The following is a 13,436-nucleotide window of genomic DNA, read 5'->3' on the forward strand; positions in this document are numbered from 1 at the left end:
TGGGTGCTGCTGAGCAGCACCTGCTGATTTTTCTCTCCGGGGGTCCTCCATGGCTGGAGCACCCACAATCGGTGCGGGTGCTGCAGGAGACCTGGCCTTGAGCCCTCTCCCTCACCTCCCTCCTGCATTGGTCAGGATAGACACTTCTTGTTGCTCAGCAGTGCCCCCTCTGGCTGACTTGAAAGGTGCATTAACCAAGCACTCTCCAGGCTTCAGCTGGGACAATGGTGGTTGGACTGGGCGCGGTTCAAAGGCCCCTGTGATGGACACTCTCAATCTTCCTGATCCTCTCTCCACGAATGTTGATAGCGTAACCCCGGTTTGGCCCCCTGTAGCTCAGAGGTTTGACTTGATAGTGCAGTCCTGGGAGGGTGTTTGAATGCTGTCCCTGGATGTCTCCCAAAGGGCGCCAGCAGGCCCTGCTCTCTTGCCTCTGTGTTGATACCCTTTCTCTGTGGCCGGGCCGAGCACTGAAGCAAAATGTTTTGTCATCACCGTATTATGCAGATGGTAACGATGGATCTAACCTGATTCAAATGTCCAAGAACGGCCTGTCAGTGTCAATGGCTTCCTTGTTTTCAGGTAGTACCCCAGAGTGCACTGCGCCGCGTGTGTGTGTGTGTGCTTGTCCGTGTGCGTCGCCTGGGCGTGTCAAGGGCCCACAGGGAGAGCAGAGGCTCAAAAGCTGCTGCTAAAACTCAGTTCACGCCACGCTGCAACAGCAGGCAGGCTTCAGACCAGACTCCAAACCACCAGCTTAATCCACCAGCTACTGTCCTTTTGCTGTTTCCCCTCCCAGGGCTCTGTGCATGTAGCTGGCTCCTTGTGAGTTGCTCTCTAGAATTCCTCAGCTCGTCCTTCATGCAGGGGGCTTTGGGAACAACCAATAATGTCGTTTGAGTGGCAAAGGGAAAGGAGCTGGCGACACGTGCACTGGATGGCAAATAGGTGGGAAAATATAGCGAAGGGCTCAATTGCTTGGCTGCTTGCCCAGGCTCTGTGTTGCCACATTACGGTGGAACATTGTGATGTGCCTAGAACCTCAACAGAGGTGCATCTGGCCTGGCAAGTCAAACAGCAGAGCAGTGATTCCGTTTAAAAGTGCTGCAGCCATTAAAGGTAAAGTATTGGCCACATAACTGCTGTAACCCAAGAGATGAGATGAGACCACTCTACTGCAGAGAGACCAGCTGTGCTTTAAAATGTAGCTTCCCTACAGCTCCCAGCCTACTGTGATTCCAAGACAGACAATAGCGCCGTTGATCAGAGGTGTTAAAGGCTTCTCTAGGGACACAGGTGCTAAGGGGCCGGAATCTTCGTGCGTACGCTGTGAGAGGCAGAGAAAGCTGCTTTCAAAGTGACGGCACTGTCACGAGAGCTTTTCTCCGCCACTGCAGCACTAGTGAAAGGCTGACTCCCTCTGTAGCCTTGAACTGTGGTATGCAACCTATCATTTAAATCCGCTTCTGTACCAGTTGATTGGAGAAGAGCTAATGTGACGCCAATTTTTTTAAAAGCCTCCAGAGGCGATCCTGGCAATTACAGGCCGGTAAGCCTGACTTCAGTACTGGGCAAACTGGTTGAAACTATAGTAAAGAACAAAATTGTCAGACGCAGATGAACATGATTTGTTGGGGAAGAGTCAACATGGTTTTTGTAAAGGGAAATCATGCCTCACCCATCTACCAGAATTCTTTGAAGGGGTCAACAAGCATGTGGATAAGGGGGATCCAGTGGATATAGTGTACTTAGATTTTCAGAAAGTCTTTGACAAGGTCCCTCACCAAAGGACTCTTAAGCAAAGGAAGCTGTCCTGGGATAAGAGGGAAGGTCCTCTCATGGATTGGTAACTGGTTAAAAGATAGGAAACAAAGGGTAGGAATAAATGGTCAGTTTTCAGAATGGAGAGAGGTAAATAGTGGTGTCCCCCAGGGGTCTGTACTGGTCCCAGTCCTATTCAACATATTCATAAACAATCTGGAAAAAGGGGTAAACAATGAGGTGGCAAAATTTGCAGGTGATACAAAACTACTTAAGATAATTAAGTTCCAGGCGGACTGCCAAGAGCTACAAAAGGATCTCTCAAAACTGGGTGACTGGGCAACAAAATGGCAGATGAAATTCAATGTTGATAAATGCAAAGTAATGCACATTGGAAAACATAATCCTAACTATACGTATACAATGATGGGGTCTAAATTAGCTGTTACCACTCAAGAGAGAGATCTTGGAGTCACTGTGGAGAGTTCTCTGAAAACATCCACTCAATGTGCAGCGGCAGTCAAAAAAGCGAACAGAATGTTGGCAATTATTAAGAAGGGGATAGATAATAAGATGGATGATACGCCTACATCCTGAATACTGCATGCAGATGTGGTCACCCCATCTCAAAAAAGAGGCATTTTGGGTGGCTGTGCCCAAAGCATTTCACTTGAATTGGAAACACCTAGGTTGGAAGATATCCTATTTGGAGTGGGGAGAGGGGGCAGAGGGGTTCCTAGTTCTGACACCTCAGCCTGCTGGGGAGGTGGGGTTCAGATTTGAATCCTCCCGCGAGATGCCTGCTGAACACTGCTCACCCTGGCTGCATGTGCTGGCCCTGCCCCACAATGCTCACACAATGCTGTACATGTGCGCCCTCTGTCTGCCTGGGTCTGTCTTAGCCTGGGATCTCTCAGAGCCATTCCATAAGGACCGAGAGAGGCTGGTTTCCTCTCCCATTCAGGCAGCAATTCTGTTGGGTGGGGAGGCCACTTCCTCTCTCTCTGTGTAGCTACAAAGCTTCGGTTGTTACCGGGTGGTAGATAACATGGGTTTCCTAATCCTGAATGCACCACCTGCTAGCAACAGGTATCAGACTGGTAACTGCCTGCTGCTAAAGGGTTATGGCTAATCCTCTATCCTGGACTCCCCTTGACTCAAGTCTAGAACGATACTTGAAGGAGACACTTAAGATTTAGCCCAGCATTTAACGCATGCATCCCTGTTTCTTAGGTTGTGAGTATTTGAGATCAGGGCCTTTGTTGTCGTACCCTCTGGCTATACAAACAGCTGTCCTGATCCTTTGGAAAGCCCCACACCCTTTCCCTTCACAAGGACTGTCCCATGGCGAATCCCACCTTCTCTGCTGAAAAGATCCCAGTGCTGGGCACTCTGGGTTTCCCTGCCACTATGTGCTGCCCCTCTGCTGTGCCCCACTGCTCCCTCCTTCCGAGCTGGGACTGAAACTGACAAGAGTCCTGCAGCAATCAGCAAGCAACTCGTCTATTTCAGTACCCAGACTACTTGGGGGAGAGGAGTTGAGAGCTGAACCAACAACTACGCACCCATTAACCCGACCCAGCTGCCTCTCTAGGTCTCCTCTTACCTTCCTTGAGGGGGTCCCTATGGATTTTGAGGGTTGGCCTCTTTCCTGTCTTGATCTATCATATTTTCTCCCTTTTTCTGTAAGTTCCTTGGTGTTAAAACCTAAGTTTCCACCAATAGGGCAGTCCAAGCCTCCCTAGCCAAGCCCTGCCTCACGCTGCTCGTGGGCTTGGCAGGACAGTACAGACAGGAGATGCACAAGTCAACAGTGTTTTTAAGGCTGACTTGGGTTTCCAGGGATAATGGGACCAAATCCAGTCTGGATGTAAGCAGGATTATTCTCATGACTGGTGGGAATCGTACCCACTTACCTCAGGGCTGAATTTGATCCTCAGTGTCAAGATGTTTCACCAGCCCCCTTCTAGGGCCTGGAGTGCAAACCCCAGAGGAGTTCTGCTGCCGTCACTTCCCAGTACAGTGTAACTCCCAAAGCTGTGACATCGAGGAGCCTGAATTGCTGAGCGGCTGGGTCCAGTTGCCACGTTCCACCATGTTTAAACACTGTTGTATGGTGGCAGCAAAACCAGCTCTTAGAATTCTTTGAGCGCATGAACTGAACCTTGACTAAAAGGGAACCCGTGGGCATAATTATTATGGGCTCTCAGCTAGTCTTTGACAAAGTCCCTCACTAGAGAAGGTCCGGGGATGTGCAGCGAAATGCTGCCATAGATCAGGATTGGCGTATGGACAGATAGCAAAAAGTAGGAATAAGTGGTCAAACTGTTATGCTGGCCAAGGGTTAGCTGTGGTGTAGGCCAGCCCACCTAAGGATCTGTGTTCAGTAGTTATTAGAGATCTGCAAGGGGGCAGTGTGAGCAGTGTGGTAGCAACATGCACAGATGCTACACCTGGATTTAAGGTCCTCCCCTGTAGGGTGGAAAGTGATCCTTCTTTGTGGCCCGTTTGATCCTGGGTGCCTCAGCAGAGGGTGGCCACCAAGGCTGCCGACCACTGCCACTTGCCGTGTGGCTTTTGTGACATTGACCTGTGTCAACTGGGAGATGAACTCAGGTCTCCAACTCCTGCCACATGGGCTGCTGACCAGCCATTGCCATATGAGCTGGGCTGGTTTGGAACCAGAATAGTAGCGGTGAAGGGCCTGTGTCCCATCGCCAATCCCTTGCAGTGTTAATACTGTGCATAAAACCTAATAAGCTACTAAACTTCTTAACTAATCCCAGTGTCCCACCCTCCCAGCCCCAAGTTTGTGTGCGTGTGGATTTCTCTAAGCTGCGTAACCGCTGGTAGCTAGTGTGTGCCCTGTACAAACTCTAACATTTCCACTCTAACCCCACCGTAGTTTCCTCTCTCAGCCACAGGTTCTTCTCTCCCCTGTAGATTGACCAGGTGACTGACTAGTTCACATCCCGGACTTTCTAGCTGCTGCTTATTGTCACTGGTAGAAATAGGTGCTGTAGCTCACCTGCTTTTACAACAGTGTGATGGTTTGTAATGCAAAACTGCTTCGCCTTTGTTTAAAATAGGAGTAACTCTCTGCTCCGCCCTCTCTCTCCTTGATGCAGATGCGGACATCAAGCGGGGTGCAGCGTCTAGCAGGAAGTCTTTCCTCTCCTCGGAATCCATGTATGTCCCACCGCCAGAGCGCGAGGCTTTGATCTTCACCGCGGCTCAGTTTTGGGGACAGTCCTGGGGGCGGGAGGGGGGAGAGATGGGCAAATGGAAACGTAAGTTGAATGCTGAGGGGCTTGGGAATTCCCTGCATGAGGGACCGATCCGTGGGTTGGGCATGGATTAGATTCCACACGAATTGGTCTCTTCTGCCACCGACTCCTCTAATAAACTGTCAGTGGAAGGAGAAGGGGCTGGGAACAGGAACCACGGTGAATTAGGAAAGACAGCCCAAGGCGATGGGGACACATGCATTCCCCACCTGCCCCCACCAGGCTCCCAGTCAGACCTGAGGTTCACCCCAATCTCCCACCACCCCATTTCTGTAGTCTTACTTGAAGTCCTGTGTTGCAGTCACCATCCTTACAACCAGGAGCTGGACAGGACTCCTCATCAGTGCTACTCCTTAATTGGCCAGAGGAGGCGCTGTTGAGTGGGTGAAGGCACTCCTCCTCCCTAGGAGACTGAACCATCTGCCTCCTCATTACTCTTCCCAGCTGAGGGGGAGGATGGGTCATCACAGCCCCTTGGAAATATCATTGGTCTGTTATCGCTGGCAGCTTTCCAGAAGGCTGGGGGCGGGGCCCTCTCTGCCTGTTGGACAACATGTAAAACTAGGCCCTGCTGGCAAAGATCACCTGTCATTTTATACTGTGTGTTCTCCCGTGTCTTGTCCGGATTCCAGCTTTGCTCGTTCCATTCTGCCTCCCAACCCCCCTGCAGGCTCTGTGATGCCCCGTCCCAAAGTGCTATGCCCTGGGTGCGCCCCACCCCAGAGGTAGCCGTGTGGGAGAAGTGATTCCTCTATGTAGTTTGTGAGTCTTACTTGAGACAATATGTTCTAAGATGAGTCATCATTGTCAGTGCAAACGCTCACAAGTGGGGCTGGGAGGGTCACCAGTCAGGAGACCCAGGCTTTGATCTCCTTTGCACCCTGGCTGGGGGTGGGGGGGTTATGCCTCGTCTGTTGTGGTGCTGATATTCCTCTCTTGCTGTGCAGATCCCACTCCTTCCTCCATTCGAACTCAGCGGAGGCCGTGGCCATGGGCTTGCTGAAGCAGTTCGAAGGGATGCAGCTCCCAGCCGCTTCTGAACTGGACTGGCTAGTCCCAGAGCAGGATGCCCCCCAGAAGGTAGGCATGTGGGGAGAGGCCTCGCTGGGGGCAGTCGCACTGATGCATAGAGGGCGCGAGGACGGAAGCTGGATGCGAAATCAAGGGGATTCGTTTAAATCTAGAGGGCATCCCCACCGCCCACACCAGCGAGGGAATCCTTTGTATGAAGCTCATATCTGGTGCTTTCTGCCAGTCCTGAATGCAGGGCTGCAGCCTGTCTCCACCTCCCTGTGGCTGTAGAAGAGGAGGGAAGGCACTGATCACGTCCCTCACGTACTCCCAGAGCTATGTCCCTTCCACACAGTTAGCTGCAGCGCTGCCAGGCGGGTGCCTTGCACTCTTCTGGCTCCTGTTGTCTTTGTGTATGAATAGGGAGAGCAGGAGGACGGGGATGGTGGGTAAGATCTAGGGAACGGCCAAGGATCAGCACAGAGTCAAGCACAGCGGCCCTCGGCCTTCACCAGCAGCCCGGGGGCGTCGCCCACGCAGCGCCTTGACAGGTCGTTTGCTGTTGGTTTTCAGGGCCCGAGATGGTCTCTCAGAAAGCTCTTTAAGCGTCCCCGGTGGTATAAGAAAAGGCAGCTCTCTAAAAAGCTCCGGCGGGTACGTTGGGAGTGGAGAGCGTGCCCGAGGGGTGCGTGCGTGGGGCACACGTCACGGAGTGTACTAACCACCCGGACTAAACACCCCCCCGTGGCATGGAGCAGCGGGTGGCATGGCTGCGGCTGCCCCGCGGTTTGATGTGAGAAACTCATCTGAACGTGGAGTTTGTTGTCGTCACTGTTTGAACCCTCAGCTGTGACCGGCTAGTTGGGAAGCGAGCGGTCGCCATGCTAACAGAAGTGGCAGCTAGCGCCAGTATAGCATGGGCAGGCGCTATGCAAGGCTTTCCCATATAGCCCCGCAGTCTTGTCCCACAGCCTCTCCAATCTGGGCTCCCCATACCCAGCTCTGCCCAGGCCCCTCAATCCTGAGCCACAGGTTGTCACAGTTCTAGTGCCTAGGCCTCTCCTGAGGTAGACGCTGCCAGACTGCTCTGTTTTGGGGTACTGGAGTTGATCAGTGTCAGAGGGGTCAGTGTGACGGGAGCGGAGGGGTTTCGGGGGCGTTCTTTAAGGACGCCGCGGCACTGTGCATGATGTGCGCTAGCACTGCCCCGTGGAGCCGGTGGGGATGAACCTGGAGCTTCCTTTATTCTTTGTGCCCTATAGGCTTACATAGAATGCCTGCTTGTCACGGATCACTGCCGTGCCACCCCCACGCTGAGCAGGGGTCCTGCTGGGCAGCAGTGCATTGTGGGGCGTGACTGTCGGACTACTGTTTAAAATAAAAGACTGGCCCCCCAGCCTTTGGCCTCAGCCCAGCCTTGTCCGCCTGAGCCTGGAGTGGATCCCTGAGGTTTACTGTCACCTGCTTGGTTTTCTCTAACTCGGGGTGGTTTGTGAGGCATGTTCTGTTGTCCTTGTGCTGCGGGGCTCCTGTCCTCTGGCTGGTGTGGTTCTGCTCTCTAGTTCCCATGCAAGTCCCCTTGGGGGTGCAGCTAAAGAGCCACCCCTGGTGTCCGTCTAATCGATCAGTCACGGGGCAGCTACTGCGCTCCAAGCTCATCGCTGGGGTCACCCAGACTGCTGATGGGGGTCGAGGAGCCAGTCTGCTCCCCTCCACTGCACTCAGCAAAGGCTGCGACAGCCTGAGAGTGGCAGAGTCGGTGCTGGGCCTAGAGTCCCAGAGCATAGAGCTCAGTCAGTCAGTCACGGTGCTACTGCCCACGGCCATCTCCGCTAGCACGTGACTTCATCCTGCCCTGTATCCCTCATAACCCCTGGCTCCGCTCCCCCTGGCTTTGGAGGTCACCCCAGAGCCTGCTGCCCTCCACGGGCTGAGGGTGGTTCTCTGGGGTGCTGAGCGGCCTGGAAGCTGCCCCGTTCTCCCTCATAGCTATTTCTGTCCTCCCGTGAGCTCTGGGCCTGTCAGACCTGCTCGGTCCTTACAAACCCAGGTGTGATCCTCATCCTGGAGTCCTGACACCTCTGGTACAACCTGGAGTGGCTGATGCCTCCCCTCTGGGTGTCCTTCTCTTTGGGACAAGTGCAGACCTTCATGCTTCTGGAATGCAGCCTATGCCCCAGTGAACCCCCAGCGCTGACATACCTGCTGCTCGCTTCGGTGAGAGCCCATAAAGCATGCCCTGCTCACAGAGAGGCTGGAGCAGCGCTCCGTAATGGTCTGGGGACAACCTTGCACCAGAGGGATACACAGAAACTTGGGGGGATGTGAAGGATGTGGAGGAGAGTAGGGAGGGGAGGTCCAGCCAGGGTGAAAGCATCAGGCTGAGCGGACAGCACTGCATCCCCGCTGCCTCCTCAGAGGCTCTAGGCACTTCCCAAGATGGGGTGCCAGCCCGCTACAGCATGTGCCGTGATAATACAGCAGGGCACTTGGATCGGATGGGAATTGTTCTCCAGCTCCCCCGGGAGACAGACCACTCCTGGAGGGGAGGTGGGGGTGGGAGACGAGCACGCAGGCCATTTCCCCCGGGATGGCGCTGGAGTTGCCCAGCAGGGCAGACCGGCGTCTGCCTCTGCAGTAAAGTTCAGTGTCTGACCCCCTCACCTGCCTCTTGCAGCTCCTGCCAATTCCGGACTCTCTGCCCATCTCGCCCGACGACGGAGAGCACGCCGACATCTACAAGCTCCGAATCCGGGTCCGCGGGAACCTGGAGTGGGCTCCCCCCCGGCCGCAGATCATCTTCAACATTCACCCAGCCCCAACGTAAGGAGCTGCGTGGGCTGCCCACCCCCTCTGGCCCCACAGAGGCTCTCCATGCCCCTCAGATCTCCCTCTCTGCTTCTCCTCTTCCCCCCGATTCTGCATCCTTCCAGCTGGGTAGGCCTGGGCAATTCACTCCAGTCACAGCCCTGTAGCTCCACTTCAGCCATCTGGATGGGCTGCTGCTTCCGCCGTGAGATGACGTCTCTGCCCCCCTCCAAGCCCCTGTTGTTTCGGACCTGGACTGGGAATTGAGCCCTGCTTGGTGCGACACTAACCACTAGGCCTCCAAGCCTGGCTGTGTGTGTGTTTAAATGAGACCTGCCCTTCCCCCTTTGTCACTGTGTACTCAGTGCTCTGTGATAGAATTATTGTAGGACCTCCAAAAAAACATACCAACAGTGCAAAATAGCCCCAAGCGCTGCTGTTACAGGGCCCTGTGCGTCCAGCCCCCCTCTGGTGGTGGTCAGGGTACATGGCACAGAAAGGACATCTGCGACCCACGTTCCTGGCTGCATTTACAATAGATCTCCTGCCTGTGCCCTAGCGGGGGCATGAGCAGGGCCCACCTGCCCTGCTGAGCTGTTGTCTGTATGTGCCTTGCAAGGGCGGTGTCACTACTCCCTGGCACTGTCGCTGGTGCCAGCACCCCGGTGCCAACACCCCAGTGCCAGCTGCTGTTCCTGTGCCTGGCACCTGCCTTGTGCTCTTGGCTGGTGTTGAGTGCCTGGCTGCCGACACCTCGCTCATCAGCTGAGGGGCGTGCGGGGAGCGTCAGGATCCACAGGGCACAAGCAGGTGAAGGCAGTTGCAATTGGTGCTGCCCACCCGTGCCCCACACACACATGGAGCTGTGTCCGCCCCCCCGGCCAGTCGCTGGGCGCTGCCTCTTGCAGCTTTCGCCATATCCTGCTGAAACCACGGGGTGGCTTCGAGGCAGATCCAGCCACCTGGCTCATTATTTATCTGTATTATTGTAGCCTTTAGGAGTCCCCAGTCATGGGCCAGGACCGCGTGGTGCTAGGTGCTGTACAGAACCGAGCAAAGACAGCCCCTGCCCCAAAGAGCTGACGCTCTAAGCTTACGGTCTCAGTGGATCCACTTGGCACTCAGCTGTTGGGTGAGAGGGGAAGGCCTAGTGCTCTCTACCCAGCTGCCCTCAGCCCTGCTGAGCCAGGAGAGAGCAGCCCCTCCAGCTCTAACACCCCTCTTCTCTCTGGGCAGGAGGAAGGTGGCTGTAGCCAAGCAGAATTACCGGTGCGCAGGCTGCGGCATCCGGACAGACCCCGGTGAGTGCTGGAACTCTGACCGTGACAGGAAACTCGGCCTCTCCGAGGGCGGGGGGGGGGGGGGGGTTCTGCATGCAGATGAGACAGGAAGGGACAATAGAGACGGGGAGTCAAATGGGGGGTGAGGGGTGTGGATGCCAATGAGCTGGGGGATTGTGGGGAGTCTCAGTGCAGGGCACCTGGGAAGCTGGTGCAGCTCTCTCTGAAGGCCTGACACGAACCATGAAAGAAGACAGAAGTGCGGAACCGAGTTTCCAATGGACAGAGCCTGAATTCACGAGTGGCCTTGTAACTAACACGTAGCTAGTAGCTGAAGAAGAGGAATGGGCGATACGCCGGCAGCTGTGCTCCCGAGCACACTTTGTAGCGCGTGGACGGCTCATAATCCAGACAGGGACAGGCTCACAAAATGAGGAAGCCAATCATAGAGTGTGATGCAGCGCAGCATGTAATGAGCACGTGTGAATCCGTTTCAGAATACGCAGATCTGATTTACGGTGATGTATATTTTGGAGCTGTGGGCACCCTGACCCCAGCCCCTACACCCGAGCCTGCTCAGCTCAGGCGTGGCTTTGTGGAGTGCTAGGAAAGACACCTCCGTGTCGAGGCCAGATCTGAACGGAGGGTTTGGATTCCAGAGAGCTGGATGAAATGTTCTCCCACAACTGGACGGGGATAAGCCGAGCAGAAAAGGGCTCGGCGATCCCAACATCTCCCAGTGAATGAATCTGCCCCGGTGTCAAAGGGGAGCCTGTGTGCTAGCATGCACTGCGGATGGAGCAGCCTGCTCCCCCAGGAGGCCATGGAGACAGGGCAGGCAGGGGGCAGCCAGTCTGCCTCTCTGAAAGTATTAAAGTCCCTGGCCCCATCACTGAGCAGAGTCAAGTAAGGGAGGGTGGCTTCGCTCATTTGCGCTGCGGAGCCCCTAGTGTCTGCTCCGATCATTCCTCTTCAGTTCATGTAAGGAAGTTGCTTTCCATCGAAATCCCACAGGCGATCAGGCTGAAGGGGCCCCATACAGACAGTTGCCTTGATATAGCATTCACCTGCTGTGTGTTACCAGTAGAGGCCTCTGAAGCAATTGCTTGTCCTAAGTGTATAGCCAGGGATGGCTGCATGTGATCCACAGGCAGATCCGGGCCTCATAGACCGCAGGGAGACCACAGATCCCAGCATGCATTGCTCTGAGCTGAAACAGGTGCCTTGTCTGCTGGGACATTTAGGGTATGTCTACACTGCAGTTAAACACCCACGGCTGGCCCATGTCAGCTGAGTCGGGCTCACGTTACGGGGCTGTTTAATTGCAGTGTGGAGGCTCGGGCTGGAGCCCAAGCTCTGGGCCCCTGTGATCCCAAAGCCCGAGCGCCAGTCGGCTGACACGGGCCAGTCGTGGGTGTTTAATTGCAGTGTAGACCTACCCATATTATCTGCAGACTACATCACCTACCCGTGTCAGGCATTCGCAATCTGCTCCCCTTGCTGCTCATTAAACCCAGACCTCTGGCTCCTGGGGAGGTGCCAACACGGTCCTTAGCTGGGCAGATGTTAAACTCCCTCTCCGGTCTGCCAGATTACATCAAACGGTTGCGGTACTGCGAGTACCTGGGCAAGTACTTCTGCCAGTGCTGCCACGAGAACACCCAGATGGTCATTCCCAGCCGCATCCTGCGGAAGTGGGACTTCAGCAAGTACTACGTCAGCAACTTCTCCAGGGACCTGCTGAGCAAGATCTGGAGCGACCCGCTCTTCAGCGTGCAGGACCTCAACGCCGCTCTGTACCGGAAGGTGAAGGCTCTGAATCAAGTCAGGGTAAGGCCATGTCCTGTGCTTTCCCAAAGAGACTGAGGGGTTTAGCCTTCTCCTGAGAGGCAGTTGTCACTCCCATCAATGACCCATGGAGCAGGGAGTAAGACCCACAGGGTGGCGTTTCTCAGGGTGGGGGCATTGGTGCCTTGTGGCGGGCATGCCATCTCCTGCTCTTCTTTCATTAGTGGGCCAGAATATCTGGCTGCTGCTGCTACTTACCCTTCTATATGGAGCCTCTTGTCCATAGATTTCAGAGCATATTACAAAGGTGGGTAGGTATCATCTCCATTTTACAGCTGGGGAAACTGAGGCACAGAGAGCTTGAGTGACTGCTCGCGGTCACCCAGCATGTTGGTGGCAGAGCTGGGAATAGAAGCCACCAGTCCTGGGCTCTACCCACTGGAATGCTGCCCCTCTCACATCTGCTTAGAGAAACCTCTGCAAGTGTCCAGCTCCTGTCAACCTTTCTGTTGGCAAAACCTGCCTGTTTTCATTCCTTGTAATGTCCCTTTAAGGGGCCTGGTAGGTGACGTATGGAATCGGACATTCCAGAAGATCTGAACTAAGGAGGGAAGAGACTGTTACTCGTTGGGGCCCAATCAGGATTTCTCTAGACTGATCCTGTCAGACGATAGCTGATGGGCAGATGTTTTAGAGGGAGGCTTAAAACCGCCATAATGCATGTTTCCATTGCACATCTTGTTCACTGTGCAATAGTACATGGTGGAGAGGAATTTCTTCCTGACCTCCAGCTGGTCTTCAGTTTATGCCTTGACACATGAGGATTGCTAGCTCTCCTGGTTTTATCCTAGCTGTTTAACTGCTTCAGTGCCAAGAAACCCAAAGCTGGTTGGCATCAGAAACTGCTTCACAAGAGCATGAGTTGAAACGGACTAGAATGGGTTTGGTTGAGGCCTGCAATTCTGTTTGTTTAATGACAACTTTATACTCTGTTGGTTTGTTTTTCCCCAGCTGTTGAGAATCCAGCTGTTTCGCTTGAAGAACATGTTTAAGACCTGCCGACTAGCTAAAGAGTGAGTACCAGGGTCCAACCAGAATTTAACTTGCATCAGTTTCTTTCTCCTGGCTGGCTGTCACTTGGCAGCTTGACATGTTAGCTGCTGCCCAGACCTCTGCAGGGAGGGGGCTTTCAAGGATCGTGGCAAAATGTTCAGCAGCATTGGAGACCAGTCCCCCCCAGCCTCACCCCAGTCTCTCCCACGCTGTGGCAGGCCAAGCTCCAGTGCATGTAGCACTCTGAGAGCAGGCCAAGCACAGACGGGCCCTGCGGTTGGGTGTGTGACTAGCTTCCGCTGACGTTTGCTGGAGAAAGAGGGGTGTTTGAGACTGACCCTTGTGCTTCCTCTGTGTCCCTTTGGGATTCCCCACTTCTCAAAGGCACTGCACCTTGCATGGGGATGCCTTGCGCGGTAGCTACCGCCTCTCTTGCGGACGGTGACTG

General features: G+C 54.5%; 1 protein-coding gene across 2 annotated transcripts in view; it reads left to right on the forward strand.

The window, feature by feature from the left end:
- RUBCN (rubicon autophagy regulator) overlaps positions 1–13,436 on the forward strand; it is a 54,799-nt gene that overhangs the window by 32,256 nt on the left and 9,107 nt on the right. The window contains exons 12-18 of one of the 2 annotated variants that reach the window (XM_054039336.1): positions 508–582; positions 4,890–4,950; positions 5,996–6,128; positions 8,737–8,882; positions 10,104–10,168; positions 11,739–11,977; positions 12,947–13,008. In XM_054039336.1, the coding sequence (XP_053895311.1) occupies positions 508–582; positions 4,890–4,950; positions 5,996–6,128; positions 8,737–8,882; positions 10,104–10,168; positions 11,739–11,977; positions 12,947–13,008 (781 nt within the window). The remainder of the gene's footprint in view (positions 1–507; positions 583–4,889; positions 4,951–5,995; positions 6,129–8,736; positions 8,883–10,103; positions 10,169–11,738; positions 11,978–12,946; positions 13,009–13,436) is intronic. The other variant, XM_054039337.1, reaches the window with a different exon arrangement.

The sequence above is a fragment of the Malaclemys terrapin genome, chromosome 9 (assembly GCF_027887155.1).
Source record: "Malaclemys terrapin pileata isolate rMalTer1 chromosome 9, rMalTer1.hap1, whole genome shotgun sequence".
NCBI lineage: Eukaryota > Metazoa > Chordata > Testudines > Emydidae > Malaclemys > Malaclemys terrapin.